The sequence below is a fragment of the Phaethon aethereus genome (genome assembly GCF_964289735.1).
Source record: "Phaethon aethereus genome assembly, chromosome: 1".
NCBI classification, from domain to species: Eukaryota; Metazoa; Chordata; class Aves; order Phaethontiformes; family Phaethontidae; genus Phaethon; species Phaethon aethereus.
This window is the reverse complement of record NC_138575.1, coordinates 153,615,403-153,636,486: the sequence shown is the minus strand read 5'-3', so window position 1 is coordinate 153,636,486 and position 21,084 is coordinate 153,615,403. Positions and strand designations below refer to the sequence as shown.

General features: G+C 36.2%; 1 protein-coding gene across 1 annotated transcript in view; it reads left to right on the top strand.

The window, feature by feature from the left end:
• The window catches only part of TFDP1 (transcription factor Dp-1), a gene marked incomplete at its 5' end in the record, with an annotated part of 34,079 nt that extends 13,288 nt beyond the window's left edge, over window positions 1-20,791 (top strand). Inside the window, 9 exons of the mRNA XM_082014445.1 lie at window positions 3,784-3,890; window positions 7,795-7,916; window positions 9,227-9,392; window positions 9,588-9,734; window positions 13,502-13,570; window positions 14,798-14,949; window positions 15,719-15,885; window positions 16,364-16,445; window positions 19,793-20,791. Of these exons, the coding sequence (XP_081870571.1) occupies window positions 3,784-3,890; window positions 7,795-7,916; window positions 9,227-9,392; window positions 9,588-9,734; window positions 13,502-13,570; window positions 14,798-14,949; window positions 15,719-15,885; window positions 16,364-16,445; window positions 19,793-19,940 (1,160 nt within the window). The 3' untranslated portion in view covers window positions 19,941-20,791. The remainder of the gene's footprint in view (window positions 1-3,783; window positions 3,891-7,794; window positions 7,917-9,226; window positions 9,393-9,587; window positions 9,735-13,501; window positions 13,571-14,797; window positions 14,950-15,718; window positions 15,886-16,363; window positions 16,446-19,792) is intronic.
• Between the last annotated feature and the right edge of the window lie 293 nt (window positions 20,792-21,084).

The window sequence follows — 21,084 nt, the reverse complement described above, 5'->3', positions numbered from 1 at the left end:
CAAAAAACCACTATGAAATCAGAGCATGATGATCCTTTGATGAAAATGCCGATGGTTATGAGAAGAATGTTTGCATATCGGCTAAGTAAGAAAATAGTAGGATGCACTTGGGCAGAGACAACTTGAAAATACCCATTAAAAAAAAAAACAACAGAGCACCTCAATTTTTATTTTACTTTTTCCTATTATTGAGCAGTTATGCTCTTTCCTATTTAGTATAGCATCTCTTACAGGTTGGCATTGACTTTGCTTTTATCTGTGAAGTGTGTGTTACTGTTCTTCCAGTTACATTTGTGTTTCCTTGCCAATCACTTTGTGCCGTAGATACAGACATACCTTGCAGTTTCACATGTATGGAGCCACGTTGGTTCAGTTGCATGAATTAACTCTGGCACAGCACTGCAGGAAATGTTAATGTAGTTGAAAACTTTAAAGCAGCATAGTGTGTACTCTTCCTTTCCTGCAGATGTTTTAGTTGCAAGATAGTTGTTTGTATTCGTAGAATTAATAATATAAGGTGTCAGGAGGCCATCTAATCAAACCAGGGCCAGCTTTGAAGCACAGAGCCTTCAGTAGTTGAAGTTTTCTGTATATCTCCAGGGAGCCTCTTAGACAACCTGTTGCTCTGCTTTACCTTTCTCCTTGTGAACTTTTTTCCTCGTGTCTGGTTGGAATTTGCTGTGCAGCTCTTTTCCTTTTGTTGTGTCTTCTTGTCATCTCTTTAATTCTCCATTTAACAGTTGAACACAGTGATTAGATTCCCACAAAAACCACCTCTCGCTGCACTTTAATCTTCTCTTCCACAAGCTGCATGCACCAAGCTCCCTCAGCTTCTCTTTGTACCTCATGTGCTCCAGTACCCTAGCCAGATCAGTGTCTTTCTACTGGACTTTCTCCTGTTTGTTAATGCCTCTGTTGCGTTGTGGCCCCAAAACTGAACAGAGTAATCCAAGTACAGCTTAAAGAGTGTTGGAGTAAAAGGGAATAATCACATACTGCTCTACTCTTCCAAATGCAACTCAGGATGTGGTTGTCTTCATTAGCATAGAGATGTACTTTTGGGTCACATTCAGCTTATTGTCCACCCAGACCCCCAGGTCATTTTCTGCACATCTGCTTCCTAAACACTTGACCCCTGACCTCTGGTGTTGCATGGAGTTACACTGTCACAAGTGCAAGATTTTTGCATTTGTCTTTGTAGACTGCATAAAAGTTTTTAAGAAACAACACCATAGCATAAAGAATTACTTTAAGCATACCAGAAGAACAAAGTCTCTTGAGTGCATCTGAAGAGTAGACAGATGATCAAGATGACTAGGGAGAATCTCATGGCAATACTGTTCTTTATGAAGTTGTCCTACTGAAGTATTGCTAGAAGTTGTTGTCTTAGGAAAAAATTGGTAACATGAATGGTTAAAAATCATCATGGCCAGAGAATTATCTACCTGTGAATTCTTAAAGGACCTAGCAATGGTACTTCTGTCCTGCTAACTCAGTATATGTATAACTCATATAGTACCAGAAGGATAGAAAGCCACATATCTTGCACCAATTTCTGAAGGGCTCAGATAACTGCAGATGAGCAAGTCAGACTTCTGTTAGACAAATTGATTGAGTGCCTGACAGGGAGGTAGTAGAAATATGGACAAATGTGATAAAGGGCAGGAGTTAACAGGGCTTGTCCAGAGGGGGTGGAAAAGGGAAGTTATGAAGTTACGTCTTTTCAAAGTCATGCTTTGAAAGAGTCAACAACCGTGTGGATAAGGGTTATCTAATCAGTGCGATGTCCTTGGGTTTCTTAAAAATAACAACAAAATAACCTTGATTATCAAGGTCCTTAATCAGCCTTTTAAAGAAACGAAGGTGTCATAGAATGGGACGGTCCTCCCATGGGTTAATAATTGGTGAAAACCAAGCTAGATATAATGAATACCCCAAGTGAGCTATTGGCACTCAAGAAAGATCTTGAAGTCCTGGTAGGTTATATTATGAAAATGTGGTATTGGTGTTTGGTGGGAAGCAAGCACATTGAATTTTGAGAATTATTTGGACAGGAATAGGGAACAAAATAGAAAATCTTCTATGGAGTTACACTATTAACATATGGCATTCCTTTGTTTTGAATAATGTGTCCACCCCTGTCCTCTGCAAAAGTAAATCTCAAAGGGTAAGGGAACTAGAAATTGGATGGCAACAAGAACTATCAAAGGTAAGGAAAGGTGATCGAATAGATGAGGCATCTTAACTTTGGAAAGCAGTTACAACTCTTATACTGGAAATAAAATTTTCAGGTGGCTTTGTTGTTTTTAAAGCAATGAGAAGGAGTTAAAAAAAGACACATTGACCTCCAGGAAGCTGAGACAAAGCACTAATAGCCAAGGTAGTTTATATTGCTTCACTGCATTCTGCAGAGAGGAAGAACACATACAAAACAGGCTGTGATAGCAATGGGCATACTTGAAGGGACAGGAAAGCATAACAAGGTTTTATGTTACAAACTAGATAGCTGCTGACTTTCTGAAAGAGCCCTGGAAGGTTAGTTCATAATGGAAGAATGACAGGCTGCGGCATCCTATTCAGATCGGGGGACTGGGAATAGGTTCTTGCATGAAGCTATGAGTTTGACACTGTGTAGTAGTATCAGCTAGGAAATAAAAGCTTTTGAAAAGCAAGGGCTTAAACAAGATTTGAGTTGTCCTCAACTTTCTGTAGACTACCTGAATGCATTAAGATGGATGGTAGACATCAAGGACTCATTAGGGCCCTTCCTGGTACAACTGTTGTAAAAATGCTTACTTATTGCTTCTGTACTGGGTAACGGTAAAAAGGAAGAGGAATGGGAGTTGTGCCAAGTCCTTCTGGCTCCATTGGCCCCTTCAGAAGTGATCTGAGGGAAAGAACTGCTAAACCTCTCAGCTGACAACCAAATGACAGGAGTTTCAGCAAAATAAATCTCTCTGGTATTTTAAGACTTGTTTGTCCCATTATTCTTTCCATATAATCAGTCTTTGTTGCTTCTTTTTTGTTTCGTTTTTGTTTGTTTGTTTGTTTTTTTAAACTGTGGCATGGAACAGCAAATTGCTAGAGGATACCTGGCTTAGTATTTTTGTAGTTGAATTTTTTGTTTTACATGGCTTAAGATTGGCTTACCTTTCAATGCTGATTGTGGATGCTTATTAACAGGAAGAGAGCAGCTTTCCCTGCAGGGTTGGTCTACTGTGTTGCATGTATTTTCCTCAAATATTGGATTACTGAAAACTTTTGTTCTTTAGTTTCCTGCCTTCAGCTGGGAGGGGACACTTAGGCAAAAGTTGGGAATATTCTCTTGGAAAGGCCTGTGCTAACCAAATTTATTTCCTGTAGACCAGCATGCCTCAGGAGGGTATGTTACATGCTGGGGCATTGGGCATATTTTTCAGGTGGTGCGGGAAAAGATTTCAATAGCCACAAAGGAAGGGGGTAGAGGAGGAGGGGATTATGCTGTCTTTCAGATGCCCATTGTCTATTACTCTGCTTTGAGAGAAGAATGGGAATACAAGAAATTAAAACATGTTCATACAAGATCACTGACCTGTAAGGTTACATAGGAGAAAGTCTGAGAGAACATATAGTGAATCTGAATTCTTTTTTTGCTTCAAATGTGTAAATGCTGTGTTTATATTCACCCTCTATGCAGTTCAGAGCTAGTTTCTCTTAATATGCCTTGGTAGTATAGATGAAACTGGAATTGCTAAAATAATACAATGTGGCTGACCTGAAGTTATCTACTTGTCTTTGTTTTAGGGGTTGTTTCTCTATTGGCTGTTCATCCTTCTACAGTAAATACACTTGGAAAACAGCTCCTGCCAAAAACATTCGGACAGTCTAATGTCAACATTGCACAACAAGTGGTAAGGAGACTTTGCATATTTTTTTATTGCTTACACATGCTATAAATCAACTTGTAGCTTTATAGTCAGTATCACTTGTCACAGGCAGATAGATAGTCTAAACTTGTTTCTAATATTAATAGACTTCTGTTAAAACGAATGTTCTTTTTGCATAAAGAAATGCAAAGATGACTGAAATCAACATGCAGATACCTGAATATTCAGGTGGCTTTATCTTTTGCTAGACTTGCCACTTAAAATCAGTGGCTCTTTCCGATTCTGCTTTGAAATCTGTTATAGGAAAATGTAAATGAAGTCCATCAGAACAATTTCATTGAGATTGAAGTTAGGTGGAACAAAATCAAACATAGAGCTACGTTTCTTAATGCTTAATTTAGCTATCCTTTTGCTTAAATACTTACCGTGAGCTTTGTGTGAGGTACATGAAATTGGAGGTTTCAGAGAATCTAGTAATGTAATAGATAATACATAGGTTATAACAAGTCACTTTTATAGTGATCAAAACTGAAATTTGGTGACCTGAAAAGAGTTGGTCTCAAATTCATCTTCTGGTAAGCAACTGCAACATGTAAACATCTGAAATTGAATGTCTTATACTTGGGTTTCTTCTTGATAGGACAGCAGTGTCCCATTTGCCTTTCCCAACTCTAAGCTCTAAGGAGTGTTTTATAATTGAGGCTGCCTGAATCTGTAAACTGTACCGCTTCAACTGTACATAGTGCAGATCATTAACTGTGCTGTATTTCCAGCAGTGGTGGTGAATTAACTACTTCCAGCAAGCCACTTGGAACTTAGTGTAGCAAAATGAGTTCGACACAATGAAATTGCTCCTTCAGTAGGAGGCATTTTATCAATGTATTTCCAAACAAGGAAATTCAGAGAAGTTAGGCATTCTTTTAATTTAAAATCAGTAAGCAGCAGTAGGAGGAAGATGTTTTAACTATAGATCATAGGCCATAATGGCACAGAGGGGATCCCTTCTGGACATCATTGTGAGACTGTGTACATGCTTGAGTTTAATGCTAAAAATGAAATGTTCTTTCAGGTGACTTCCAAAATCTTTTCTTAAAGTACCAAAACCAGGCAATAATAATGAAATTACAAATCATCTGATGCTTTTTTAAACTTTCAACAATAAATAAATTAATGTTTACAACAATGTTTATATATACATGTAAACAAAATTCTTAGGTCTTCCATCACAAGTTTAAATTGACAAATCCTCATCTATATTATCTATGATTAATTTTACATGGTAACATTATTTAAAAAATAGGATTCCAAAATAACTATTACTTTTAGTAGTGGTTATGTTAGTATGATTACTGTGGGAAAATTTACATTTATAGTTGTAATGTTTTCAGCACTTCAAGTCTTACTCTGAACATATTGGCATTAATTTTTTGTGAAAGAAGGGGACCGTATCAGCATATTTGTATTGGCTGTTATCAGTACAAAATTAGATGCTTAGTTGTATGTTGTTAAAGAAGAGATGGAGGTTTTGGTTTGTGTGTACATAGAGAGAAATTTGGGGTAAATTTCTGTTGACTTTACCGTTCTGAAGGGGGTAGCAAGAACTATAAAAAAATAATTGCCTCTAGAACCCTGAAAATTAAGAGGAGATAAATTTTCTGTCAATGTCCAAAATGTTCATGGGAAGCAGCGTTGAGGAGTTGGCTTGTGACCCAGCTAAACTTTCTAACCTTTGGCAAAAACAGGTTTATAATACTTAAGGACTTAATTTTCCGAGCTTGTGTTCTTTGTTCAGGTAGTCTGATTCCTTTTTCTTAATGCTGTCTCCATGTAAGTTTTTCTGTTGAGTACACTGAAGTGGAGTGTGTGGGCTGTTTGTGTGTCTTTCTGTTTTCCCTGTTGTCCTGATCTTATTCATTATCAAGGAGCTAAAGAGTAATCTTGTTCTCTTTTGAAATCAGAAAACTTAAGAGAAACAGCAGGTACTGCTGTCCCTCTTTTCTCTAAAACCACCTTCTCTAATTCTGGCTATAAGCGTTCATTTTAGGATGTTCCCAGTGACTCACTACTGCTTAATTCTTTTCATTCATGCTCTTTTCGTTGAAAGTCACAGTTCTTTATGAACTATGAGTAAAAGTTAGGGCCATTAACAGATCTATTAAGGAGCCAATAATACTAAGTAATTCCTTAGAAGATTCTGAAACTCTAGACTGTATGGAATACAGTGGGACCCTCTAATTTCAGCCTTTGGGAGCAAGATGTTGAAACATCTCTTCCAGTCCTCTGGAACTGCGACCTAGGGAATAGTAACTTGCTAACAGCTTTCCTTTGTTCTCTGGATTGTCTACATTACTTGAATAGCGCACTGATTTTCCCAGTCTTCTGAGGCATTTGTTGAGCCAGACCAGTCAACAGCAGAACTGATAGTGGTTTTTTCGTGGGGAGAAAGTGAGTTGGTTCACATGTGTTCTGTGCCTGTTCGGTATCCCCCCACCCTCATTCTGTTTCCTGCAACCAGAAGGTTATGAAAAGTAGGAGAGGAGATTAGTCGACTTTCCATAAGAATTAGAAACATTTTAAGTACTGTAAAGGGGAGGAAGACCTAAGATTTTCCATCTGTCAGAAGTGGATGTAACAAATTTGTATGTTAACTACTCGAAAAGGTGGTATAGTACAAAGAGACAGTATTTGGGAAAAAATGCAGCTGTTTGTCCTTCCACAAACATCTGATAGTCACTAGACTACCTTTTACATTCTACATTTAAGGGTTATTCAAATTTTGTTTCATTTTAACTTTCACACATAAAATGGTTCATTTGGGGTTTTCATTTTTTTTGTTTTAGTCTTGTTGAGGCTAAATTATTGAAGCTAGCCTGAGGAAGAAGCTTAAAATTTTGTTGGGTGAGGCAGAACGTGGCTGCAGGAAAATATAGCAAGCTTGTGGGTTGTTATGAGTTTAGGTTCATTTGTTGATTTAGGTAAGTTTGTTTCATTTACCTGATGTCAGGGATGCAACCTACTGTTTCCACTGGGAGGTAAATGTACCCCCCAGAAGTAGGCATATCTTTCTACAAAATAGAAATCTGTATGGTATCATTTTGTTTTCCTAAATACATATTCTCCAGAAAGTTACATTTATAACATTTCAGAAATAAAAAAAAATCATCTGCAAAAGCGGGACTTCTGCTTCAACTAATTTCACAGATAAAAGCATGGCTCTGTGTGCAAATGTATGTATTACTCATGATCGAACTAGCCCATCTTAAGGACTACTTACTTACCTGTAATCTGGAAGACTCTGTTCAGCTGAGTGCGTGCTTGTAACTTCAGAATGGCATGGTTTTCTCTAAATTGGTCTGTCTCACTGCAGTGATAAATAAAGTTGGCCCTTAGTCTTCCTCACCTCTAACATACTTGTATTTTTGTTTTGACTCTGTAGTGATAGAGACTAACTGCAGGAGAGAATTTGGCCTTTCTTGCAACAGCTCTGCATTTTCTCTTGGCTTTTACCAATTTTCAGGTCTTCTTGTTTCATATGTTTGTATTTTAACTGTAATTACTGCAACTTTTTTATATGTAGTCTGGTCAGGGGTCTTTTACCCCTCCTTTTTTCCCCTTTTCTTTTGAGGGGGAGAGGGCGTGTGTGTTTTGATCTTGTCTAAGTTAGTTTTGAACAGTGTTAAGAAATCCAGCAAGTGTGAAAAGCGCATTTAAGAAGGGTAAAACATAAATGCTTATTATTTAGGGAGTGCTTTAACTATATAATCTGTAGTCTAAAGATTTTTGTGCTAGTGTGTATGAATTCAGTGCATCTAATAGAAGCAGGTAGAAAAAAAGTGTTGTTTGGATAATGCATCATTTGAATTGTGCAGCATATGAATATGTTGAAATACTTACAATCATTTTCCAAATTATTTTATCTTTACTGTAGGTTATTGGTACACCTCAGAGACCTTCAGCGCCAAATACTATCCTGGTAGGAAGTCCACATACACCTAACACACATTTCGTATCACAGAACCAGACCGCAGATTCTTCGCCATGGTCTGCTGGGTGAGCAAAATAAAAGTTACAAAGAACTAATAAATTGCTTGGAACTTTTGTTCTAAATGTTCATTGTGATAGTGTATGTACTGTTCAAGCTAGCAGTGTGAGAGAGACAGTCTGTTTACCTTTCCATCAAGAGCACTTCAATGTTAAAGTATATTGTATTGAAATCTGGAATAGTCACACAAGAATGAATACTCCCTCATTTGTTGTAAAAGGAACTAGAATATTTTCTGTAAACTCTGACAGATATGCTCACGTTACTTACATTTAGAGAATTTAGCTCCTAAAAGGACATGGGAATTCATCTGACTTGATTCAGGTTTTAATTTGCATTTCTGTTTTGCTGGTGCATTTCCAAAAAAATACAGTACATTTCAGATTGAACAAGTGTATCCCAAAGTATCATGTGAAATAGGAAGGTAGTACTTATTGGGAGAAAGTATTAGCTACAATGAATGCATTCTTTTGGTGTCTTTTCTCATGCAAGCTTGTTTTTAAGGGTCTCTTGTTAAATGTATTTGCTTTAAGACTAAATTTATCATCGGTGTTCTGTTACACACAAATAGATTTCTGCTTTGGAATTATACAGTGAAATGAGATGTAGAGAACTGAGAGGTTCCATTGCTGATACTAATTTTGTTGATACTTACATTTTTCCTCAAGTTGCAAGGAACTTTTTATTTAAAAGATGTGCAGAAAGATTTGTCATACTTCTTGTACCTTGTAATGTTGAAGTTTTCATAGCAACTTCATATGCTGTATAACTTCAAGTCTGTGTTTTAGTAACAGTGTAATGTTTAGTGAGTTCATCCGATACCAGACTTCATCTATTCAGTCAGTATCAGACTTAATAGAAAATGCTCAATCAATCTAATTTTTGTGGTAAAAGTAGATGGGCTATTTAAATTAAAAATAACTTTTTTGGGCTTTTTTTTTTCTTTTTTATCTCCTGTAGTTCACTTTTCATATTTTAGCATTTATCCCCCTATCCCTTGTTGTCTTGAAGATTGGAACATTTTCTTTATTGGCTTCTTCAAGGAATATCCCTATTGTTAACTTATTATTGGCTACTGGAACTAGCAGAGTTGCCAAAAGAATGGTTTTGTATTGTGTTTCAGCATCAAGATACTAGAATTGTTAATTATTGTAAATTGTAGGGGGAAGAATTAGAGGAAGAAATGTTGGGAAGGGGTGAGAAGTAGAACAAAAGGGAAGGCTTGGTTTTTTACAGCAGTGTGCCTGTGTTTGAAAAAGAGACATGAAATATTCCAAAGTTCAAATCTTCTTAAAATATATATTATACATATATTTAGGAAGCGGAACAAAAAAGGAGAGAAGAATGGCAAGGGTTTACGTCATTTCTCTATGAAGGTTTGTGAGAAGGTACAAAGAAAAGGAACCACCTCATACAATGAGGTGGCAGACGAGTTGGTTGCAGAATTCAGTACCACTGATAATCACATTTCACCAAATGAATCAGTAAGTATATGGGAGGTCAATTACATGCAAACTGAATGGGGGAAGAGAAATTTCTTTTGAGACTTTTGCATTTCTTTTCCTACTGCTCAACAAAACAGTTCAGAAATTACCTGAGTTTACCCATTTACTGTGATGTGTTTATTTTCAAATATTTTTGTCACAGGTATGTTTTTGATTAATGCACTATGTCTACAGCAGGCTTATGACCAGAAGAATATTAGACGACGTGTCTATGATGCCTTAAATGTCCTTATGGCCATGAACATTATCTCTAAGGAGAAGAAGGAAATCAAATGGATTGGTCTACCTACTAACTCTGCTCAGGAATGTCAGAATTTAGAGGTATATGTACTAGGTAGTTCACAATGGCTTTGTGTTAAAGAGTAAATGTTTACAGTTTTATTATGTTCTCATACAACATGTGCATGTGATCTTCTGAGATAGCAAGGTAGAATAGTATGGTCCCTTTTGACTCTTTTTTTAAATTTAATTTTATTTATATTTACAGAACACACATATAAATTTCCAGATTGCTTAAATATTTTTTTTAATTCTTATATTTAGTAAAAAATACAGCTCTGTTACAGCTTTTGCTGTATATGTGAACTGGTTCTGAGTGGAAGTTAATCAAACAGAAAGATTAAAGTGTATTTCCAACATTGCAGTAGTGGTGCTCAAGAGTCAGGAAGATTCTTTTCTCCAGATGCCAGACAAATAATATGTCTGTGATGACAGATGTTACATGTAGATCAGTGTGTGTATATATATATATATATATATATATATGCATTGCTCCTTTTTTGTTGCTGCAGGTCTTCAGTATTTCTGACATTTGTCTTACATGAACATGTCAGACTTCTTTACTGCATGTCTTGGGTAAAAAATGTTTTTTGCTGAAAGGCATTCATAAGTTATGGCAGGCTTTTTTTTTAGTATCCTGAGATTTGCAGGATAATAAAGTTACTGAGGTTTACTGAAGTCAATTCACTTTATCAGAATAGAATGAGACTTTGTATTTATTCTTAAAAAATTCCCTTCAGCAGGACTGAAAAATCGGTGTAGAAGCTGACAAATTGGGAAAAAAAACCTTTTGGAGTTTATCTACAAAGGGCTAATTCTATGAAGATTTTTGTTTGATACTGATAATTGATTTTTCAGTTAGTACTGTAATTGCTATCTAGATGAAGAAATTATAGGGTATGTAATCAATCTGAGTTTTATTTAAGTATTTATCATCCCAAGTGAAAATTATTAGTTAAGGTAAGAAAGGGATAATTGGGGCATAAATAGTAGGGTGAGTATGGAAGGTGAAGTGGTTTGAAGATGACAGTGCTGTGTGCTGAATAGGGAACCAGCTAGCTGGAGGAATTTTAAAAGTAGATCTTTTTGAATCTGCCTCACAAAGTATGGCATTGCCAGTAATGTTGGAGCAAAAGAAAGTGTGACTCGTTCAGCTGGGTTTGATGTCATGACTGATAATGTCCTAAAGAAGAGTAGGATGATATTAGTACTGAAGTGAAAAAGCAACTTAGAATGTAATGACACACAGTGAAGATTCATGCATTTAAGGTGGGAACAATGATAACGTCTGATGCCAAAGTGAAAACTTGTTAATTGGATGTTGTAAGAGGAGGAAGAACTTCTGTTAACCATTGAATGATTAAGCCACAAGTGTAATATAGTCTTGAAAATAGCAAGAATCTTAAGATGTTAAGACATTGATCTTAACTTGAGGATCAACTGCAGGATTCCTCCCTTCCCCCTTACTGCTTCATGAGTGTTCTAGCTCCCATTTCTGCAAGCTCTATTGACATTTAAATTATTAGTGACATTACTGACAAGTTTTGCAGTAAGATTCTTTTTAATGACTTTGTGGAGGCTAATGTTTAATTTGTGAAGTTGTCAAGCCTAATAAGCTTTTTTTTTTACTATCCTTACATTGCTTAGCTTCACCCTTAAACTGCTGAAAAATCAAGCCAAATAGTGTATAAGGCAACATAGGAGTTTGAGAGGTTCCTCATCAAGTATTTAGTATTTTAAGTCTTTTTAAGCTTGTACTTTGTGTTGTAAATTAGAGTATTTGATTTGGTAAAATATGTCCTGATAATGCAGAAGGAGAGGGTGCGGGGCAGTTAGTAAGATCTGTATCTTGCAGTAATATGGAAAGCGATGTAGTTTATGTGTATGTGATCTCAGGTGAGTTGTGATAAGTTTTTTGGGGCGAGGCAGTTGTTTGACTTATTTTTTAATGCTAAATTATAAGACCTGGTCCTACCTTTTTTTTTATATTTTTTTTTTAAGATATGATATAACATCATGCCTTGCTGCTGTTTTTTTCACTATGTACGCTTCTGGTTTTTCCACTGAAAACAAACAGAAAACTACATTCATGTGAATTTTTAACTCCAGTGATTTTCTTCTTAGTTGCATATTTTAAGGACCCAAGAACAAAAGTTGATCTTCAGGCCATCAGTCTGACTATCCGGTATCTTGCCTGACAGTAGCAGTTACCTAGGAAGGAGTGTAAGATTAGAGAAAATATTTAGTTGATGTTTTCTCCTGTAACTTGTGGTTCAAGCATAACCTGAGGCAGATACAGTATCCTTCTCTTTAATAGCCCTCAATTAATTTTTCTTCCACAAATTTTTACTTTGTACAAAGTTTATGTTTAACAAATGTTGCTGTCTTTTGCAGCAGTGAGTTTCAGGTGCATTGGGAGCTTCTTATGAAATACCTTTTGTTTGTTTTTGAAAATACTATATTTAGTTGATACCCTCTGATTTTTTTTTTTTTTTTAATTTGAATTTATGGTGACCCAATCATTCCTTATTCACTTTCTCTATCCTATTCATGGTTTTATAGATATCTCCTGTGTTCTCTGTCATTATTTCATTCTCCTTTTTCATGATTTTATTCATTATTCCCTTGTATGGAATCTGTTCTGTACCATTGATTATCCTGATTGCTCTTTTGTATGGTCTTTTTGAAATATTAACACTAGACTACGGAACTCAAGATCTAAACGTTCTGGATTCATATACTGATGTAGTGATAATTTCTGTTTTGTTCTCTGTTTCTTGCCTAATAATTCACATTTTTGGCTGCTGTGGAGTATTGAGCTGATGTTTTTGCAGATAATGCAATTTAAGATCTTTGCATTTGTTTCTGAAATAGCATGAATAGGATTATGTTTTCTCACACATGCCACATTACATTTACCAAAAATAATTTTGATGGTATAATCACTCAATGCTACAAGACTCTTTGACTGTGCTTTGTGATGAGCTCTCTTTTACTATACCAGATAGCCTAGCATTGTCAGCAGATTCTGCCGCCTTGCTGTTCATGCCCTTATTCTGATCCACTATAATTTGAATAACGGGCTATAAATTAAGTCCTTGTGGGAATCTGCTGGTGAGCTTCCTCCACTGGGAAAGCAGTTTATTTCCTACCATTTTTTTGTTCCTATCTTTTATGTTATTATTTAGTATCTGTTTAATACTGTAGGGACTTAACCTTTGGTTCCATAGCAGGTTCATTTCTTTAAGCATCTTTAATGGATCTTCTCCAATACCCCCAATATCAGTAGACTACATCAAGTGGATCATTCTGGTCTACATGCTCCCTGCCTCCTGGAGAGAACAGGTTGCCCAGAGAGGTGGTAGATGCGCCATCCCTGGCAACATTCCAGGTCAGGTTGGACAGGTCTGTAAGCAACCTGATGTAGTTGAAGATGTCCCTGATCGTTGCAGGGGGGCTGGACTAGGTGACCTTTAAAGGTCCCTTCCAACCCAAACATTCTATGATTCTATGAATTTGTAAAATTTTTTGAGGCATAACTTCGGTTTGCAAAGATGTTTTTACCCTGTCCCCAATATATTGTACTTCATTTCCCAGTGTTCTAATTTGTTCTTTGTTATAGTTTCCATCAGTACTACTGATGTGAGTCTTGATAGTTAGATCTCTAAATTATCTGCAGAACCTTAATGATTGACATCAGATGTCCTAGCTCCAGTTCTCCGGTACTGAAATGATCTTAAGGGGACAAAATGTTGGTATAAAACGGTCTTTAAAACCAACAAACTAACCAGTCCTTTTTCTGTCTTAAGGTGGAGAAACAGAGAAGACTTGAAAGAATAAAGCAAAAACAGTCTCAACTACAAGAACTCATTCTACAGGTACAGTCAAGGTACTCTTGTCTATAGGGCAAGGTAACTTACATCTGTATTCTTGTTGTTTTATCCTAGTGAGGGATGGGAAACTTCTAAGATGACTAGGGGTGAATTCAGGATAAGACATAAGCAGTTCTAATTTAGCACTGTAGTTTAGCTGGGACCATGCTGTTTAAACAGGATTTGTGCTGAGAGGAGCTGTAATTCATACTTCATCCTCTGAGTTTTCCAATTCAATTCTCGTATCTAGAATGTTTTTCTGTGTTATAGTCCATAGACAAAATTTTGTGACTAGAGACCATCTCTCATACTGCTTTGTGTCTTGCTTTTCTGGGGTGTTGCTGCTCCTGCTGTGTAAGCAGCTTAATTGCTGTGAAACAGTTGCTGAACTCTTCCCAGATTTCCCCTAATACACTGTGCGATAGTAGTCTATCCCCTAAGTAGCTGTGCTCCTGGTTCTCCAGGAGTATCCCTTGGTAGTTGCATTGCCTATGCAGTAGGAATGAGAATGTCAGAGAGGGCATGCAGAAAGAAAGTACAGGCAGCTGTGGGACAGCAATCTCAACAGTTGTCTGATTTTTATCAGCCTCTGTGTTGGCTTTGGATTTCATTTTTAATTCCAATTTCATTTGATTCTATGACCAGAAAAATACTTGTTTGGTGACTTACTATAGGATTTATAACTTTAGTTTTAATAGTTAACTTGAGTTTTTAGTTCGAACATTTTATTCTGAAAAGCAGTTTTGGTAAGATATGAGAGTAGAGTCACTAATATTAGTAGAATAATTCAGAAACCTAAATGTCAGACATTCCAATTACAAACATTAACTGTTTTTTAGTATATAATTTCAGCAAAAATACAGTATTAATCATTCAACTGTTCTTGTGGAGTGCAGTAGCTAGCAGGGAATAGTAAGCAGAGTGGAAGTAAGATGCTATATAAAAATTCCTTCTTTGATCATTGTTATCTCTTCATTCTGTCAAGGATCTGTCCTGATGTAGTTACTCGAACACGCATTTTTTTTCTTCAGTTAAGTTTTACTGTGTATTTTCAGTACTATCACTTGTGTCTCTTCTTGCATCTTACCATACAGGAATATGGTGAACACTCTCTGTCCTTTTCTGCATTTACTTGCCACAACCATTGCTGGTGTTCCTTAACCAAGGGATTTTTCCATTAACAGGATCTTGAAGGTTTAATTCATACTTTCATATCGCTATCGCTTTTTCTAGCAAATTGCCTTCAAAAACCTCGTTCAGCGAAACCGTCAAGCAGAACAGCAGGCAAATCGACCGCCACCTTCCAATTCTGTCATCCATTTGCCATTTATCATTGTGAACACCAGCAAGAAGACAGTGATTGACTGCAGTATTTCAAATGACAAGTGAGTTAAAGTTTTCTGTCTGGCTTTTGGTACAACTATGAGTTTTATGTCCATGCTAAAGTGTTCATCTAGATTTTGTGAAAAATGAAGTACAAATAAATTTACTTGTGCCTTTTGTAGATTAAGAACATGCATTTCAGATGGGTAGAACTTACTTATGTTGAATAGAAATGGAATTTTATGGAGCTTTTTAATAAACAGAATAATTGTGTTCACATTTAAGAACTTCTTTAGAGCTTACTATCTAGAGATGTTAGAAGCAAAGGCAGCTCTGACAAAGTTTTATATCATACTTTACAAAGTAGTGTTTTCCTTTGGCTTTATTTAACGTGATGAAATACAGACAGTGGAGTTGAAAATGGATTTTGCTGTTCTCTACTTTTGGTTCAAAAAGCTAGGTTTTTCATCTGCTAAATAAAAGTTGAATGTGGCAGTGGTTTCTACTTAAGCTATTAGCTTACTGGAAAAGCTTAAAAACATTTTAAAAAATTACACGTTAGGTAGAGGAATGGGATTAAAGAAGAAATTATGAAACGTGCAAAACAGTTTAATTAAAACTCTGTATCTGTTAAACCTGTTAATGAATTCCATAGTGTGTATAATTGCAGTTTTAGTTGCTTGCTATCAAATACATAGTTTTGAAAAATTTGATTGCTTAATATGATACGTCACTAACACTGTGTGTTTAAGCTTTTGAAATGCTGCAATTCCTGAAACTGTAAAGGTTGTTAAAGTAATTGAAGCTAACTGAGACATTTTTCCTCTCCAGGTTTGAATATCTATTTAATTTTGACAATACTTTTGAAATTCATGATGATATAGAAGTACTAAAACGAATGGGAATGGCTTGTGGGCTAGAATCTGGAAGCTGTTCAGCAGAGGACCTAAAAATTGCAAGGAGTTTGGTTCCTAAAGCTCTGGAACCATATGTGACAGGTTAGTTACTCCAAGAAGAGTTGTTTTGTTTTCCTCCTTAATACTGGACTCAAAGAAATGAATGGGCTGTTGCTGTTCCTAGAACCACATTTTGCATTATACCACACAAGTAGATCTTTGCAGTGTGTAATTTTTTTAGAGGACAGTATTAATAGTTGCTTCACTTGCAAAGGCAAAAGGTAGTAAGTGCAAACGTGGTCATGGTTTCATTTTGTATTGTTTTATAATTTTCATTATGTAAAAATACTGAGACATCTAACTTGCTCACTTCGACATAAAATGGTTTTTAATGTATTTTGAAATTTTGCTGTTGCACTACCATCTTGGTTTTTAATTATGCTATTTTGGGTATAGTACATCAGTATGTTTTGTTGTTTTGGTTGGAACACTCCTTTTCTGGACTTCAAGAGGATTAAGCATTTCCACTGAATGAGTGTATTTTGAAGTATTCTTGAAATATGTATTGTTCATTTTACAGAAATGGCTCAGGGATCAATCAGCAGTGTATATGTCACATCTTCATCAGGTTCTGCATCAAATGGCACAAGATTTTCATCCAGGTGAGATAAAATTATTGATTAGTTATTAAAATCTGTGGTCATCAAAGAAACTTAATCAGAGGTTATAAATACTTCATGGAACAAGTTCTGTTCTGATTAAATGTGATGTGGATATGTGTTTATGTTTATTCTCGGGCATCGCTTTTGCTTGAGTAGTACCAGTGTCATGAAAGAAATCTTTTCCTGTAGGGTGGAAAAGAAATTGGTAAGATTGGTGTTAATCTTGAATGTATTATTTCTGTTTAATTTTGAGTTTGTGACAAGAGAACAGATACTTCCCTAAAGATAAAATTTGGGCAAGATTCTCCCTTGGTCATCAGTGTCTAACTTAAAAAAAGATTTAGGTCTTTGGGTTTTAAACCGCATCAGAAGCTGGTAGAGTAATAAACCATAACTTTTATTTAATGTTGTGTGGACATACGTTGTTTCTGAACTTAACTATTATTTTTTGTCTTGCTATATAAGACACTTTTCCTTATGTAGTTACTGCTTGCTAGCTTCTTGCTGTTGCATTAATCAACAAGATGCCCTTCTGTGAGCTCTACAAAGTTGTAAAATGAGTCAAATACATTTGACTTGTCGCTCTCTACAACTACCTGAAAAGGGGGTTGTGGTGAGGTGGGTGTTGTTCTTTTCTCCCAAGTAACTAGCGATAGAACAAGAGGAAATGGCCTCAAGTTGTGCCAGGGGAGGTCTAGACTGAGAGAGTGGTCAAGCATTGGCACAGGCTGCCCAGGGAGGTGGTTGAGTCACCATTCTTGGAGGTGTGGAAAAAACGTGTAGACGTGGCACTTCAGGACATGGTTTAGTGGGCATGGTGGTGTTGGGTTTATGGATGATGATCTTAAAGGTCTTTTCCAACCTTAATGATTCTGTGGTCATTGAAATGTTTAACATTGCTAACAAATATTTGAATGTTGCAAGTTGATTAGCTTAACAAATTATCTGCAAAAGTATTCTTTTTCTGCCAGTTGTTTCTGTTGTGTCCAGAAACGTAGCCTTATCTGAAAAGTCAGTTATTTCTGTTGTAAACGTCATGCAACTAATCCAATCCAGGTGATTTTAAAATCGCAGAATGGTTTGGGTTGGAAAGGATCTTTCGTCCACCCCGCTGCCATGGGCTTTCTTCACTAGATCACATTGCACCAATCCAACTCCATCCAACGTGACCTTGAACAATTCCGCTGGTGGGGCATCCACAACTTCTGTGGGCAACCTAAGGTGGGGACAGACTTTTTAGGAGGGCCTGTTGCCATAGGACAAGGGGTAAAGGTTTTCAACTGAAAGAGGGCAGATTTAGACTAGATAGAAGGAAGAAATGTTTCACAGTGAGGGTGGTGAACCACTGGCCCAGGTTGCCCAGAGATTGGTGGTAGGTGCCCCATCCCTGGCAACATTCCGGGTCAGGTTGGACAGGGCTTTGAGCAACCTGATGTAGTTGAAGATGTCCCTTATTGTTGCAGGGAGGCTGGACTGGGTGACCTTTAAAGGTCCCTTCCAACCCAAAGATTCTGTGATTCTATGTCAGAATCACTGGCTGCCTCTGCCTTGTAAGTTATTTAGGAAATTGCTATACCATTGAAATTCTTAAGGAAGTCCTAATTTTTAGGACATTTTAAAGCCATTTGTGTTTAAAGGTAAAAATCCTGTATCGATGGGATTTCTTTAGACAAGTAAATACAGCTTTATTCTTGTTCTCTGAAGATAGTCTTCTGGTAGCTTTTTCTCACTCATTTGCCTGCCATCAGAGTTGGAAGGAAGTCCTTCTAAAGATACAGTATCTAGCTTACTTTAAAAGGCTAATGCAATTACATTTTTAAAGTATTTCTTTAAAAAAAAAACACAACCTTTTTGTAGATGATAGGCTTACTTGAATGCAAAGCGGAAAAAAAAAAAAAGGAAATAACTTGCAAGGGAAAGAGTCGAGCTCAGGGATGTGTGGGACTAACAATGGTGAGGAGCATGGTTTATGCTCCAGCCCATTCTTGCTGCCCAAAAACATGTGGGGAATTCTGCCTGCTTTGTGCTAAGGAACTAAAGCTTGAATGAGAATACTGCTCCAAATATCTTTAGAGAAGCAGGACTTAAACAGTACATAACATTTCCTGTTTTCACTAAGGTTCCTTCTGTGGTTAATTAGCATGGAGCTAGTGAAAAAGAGCCCATGTATTTTTAAGACTTTGAAATTTGAGTAGGCCGCTACTAGCCGGAGGCCAATAGAAAACCAGAGGCTGACTGTGGTTCATTATCGTAGTGAGAAGCACAAGAACTTTTACCACTTCTGTTTCTTACAAGGTTGGAAAAGAGGAGCGACAAATTATGTTTAATTATAGTACATACATAAATAATAATGGAAATAGGAAACTAAAAGATGCGTAGCTTTTCTGGTACCAAAAATTGCTGCCAAGGCAAATAAAGGCTATAAACTTATTCAGCAAGCTGTCTAAAGAAAGTCTGCAGAAGACTGAAGATGCTGCTATCAATGCCTTCATCCCAGTTTCTTTCTCTTACTAGGATACTCAGTTTATGAAATCCAGTTTCATTTTTATCAGGAAGAGGGGAGACAGATGTCTGCGTTTGTACTTTCCAAGTTCCCGGGAACACAAGAATAGTCTCAACTTTTTTTTCTTTGTTTTTGAAACTGCTTCTGCAGATAATTGTGAAGAACCTGTTATAAGTCATCTAGCTACACCTATACAGATACCTGGCTATCTTCCTTTTGAATAAGTGTGCAGAACAGCAGAAACTCTTGAAAGTGTTTTACTGGATATGTTGTACTTGTGAGCTTTTGGTGTGGGGTGTGGGTTTGTTTTAAAGTAGAAAAGAAAAGCATAATGACAAGAAAACAATTTCAAGTTAAAAATACAGAACATGTAGCAATGTTAGTTTGCCATGTAATAACAAGGCATTAAGGAAAAGCTATTAATTCCTTGATTTTCCAAGTCTTTGAATCAAAATTAGTGCTTCTGAAAGACATGATTCACTTGTGATGCAAGTGGCCAGTGCTACATAAAAATATTAAAGGGTTTAGATAGCTGTGTAGCCTTAACGCTAAATGTTCTTTAGAAGAAGCCTGGAATGTGTACTTCTAAGGTGCCTGTGAAAGGATTTAATTTTTATATTAAACCTAAAGGAAGAAACGTAATAAGAACCATTTCCAAATTACTTCACCTGTTTCTACTTTTGAGAAACAACTTGGATATATATTAAAGACAGTTTATGAAGTAGCAGTGGCAGATTCATTAAAGGAATGGAATATATGTGTGATTATATTTAAGAGCACAGTAAAATGGGAAGAATTATTAAGCAATGTCAACCGGTCTTGTTTGTTTTGGTTTTTTTTTCAGTGACTTTTCCAATGGTGGAGATGGGATGTTGGCTACAAGTTCCAATGGATCTCAGTACAGTGGCTCCAGAGTTGAAACACCAGTTTCTTATGTTGGGGATGATGATGACGATGACGACGATTTTAATGAAAACGATGATGACGACTGATGCCCTTTGCTTGTAGACTATTTTTTGTTAAAATTCAGCAAGCTTCAGGAATAAATTGTTCTAGGGAGAAGTGTCTCAAATTACTTTGCCCCATCCCTCAAGGAGAATATTGGTAAGCAGTTCTGAGTTTAGAAATTGCACCTCTGATAAGCAAACAAGGATTGTTTTATGTAGGATATTTTTAAATGTGGTGTGGATGTGTGTTTTTGATACCAGTGTGTTAATGCAGAGCCTTTATTTACTCTTGTTTTAGGGGTTTTTGGTTTGTTGGTTGGTTTTTTGTTTGGTTGGTTTTTTTTGTTTTTTTTTTTTTACTTGAAGGAAAATGGATTTTGCCCCAAATGTTCTTTCGAAGTTTGCTAAAGAAAATGTAGACACATCATTGAGAAATAAAATGCTGTCCTTCTGTGGAACATGAATACACTGAATGGCAATTTATTTGGAGTGTATTTTGATTATGCCACTTTTTGAGGGATAGTGAGCTACTGTAGTAGTGTTTTTTGTTAATCACGCAGTGTCCAAAGAACCGAACAAGAAAGATACGTCCTACTTTTTTACATGTTAAATTCCAGAAATGTTGTTGTGAACTTATTTTCCCTTAAATTATATCTAACATTATGATTCCATCAAGTTTATATACTTTTCACTGTATGTTGGGACATATGACTTAAAGTTTTTGGCAAATGTTTACTGCCAGTTGGTGCAGCTATATAAAAATGTCTTGAAGGTTTGGAATGATTTATTGCTTATGGTAAAATTTGCCTGATTTCTTACAGGCAGACTTTGGAAACTTTTTATTATATAGTTGTTTACATACTTATAAGTCTATCATATAAAGACATGTACTGAAACAAATGTTTGTATTTGTTTCGTAAGCATCTTCCTGTAATCTATTATAAAGTTGAAATTAAATATAGAGAATGTTTTAAGTTTTTTAACTCAAAATTTGTCAATCATTTTTAATAGTTCATTTTTATAAAAGGAATTTCAGGGCAGGTGGTAGTCTTTTTAAATTTATTCACAAACAATTAACTGCACAAATACTGTCAGCTGCCTATTCTAAGACAGTAGTCTTTTTATTGAAACACAAATAAACTTTTCTGTAATATTTTATGGAATATAAAGAGACTATAATTGTTTGACT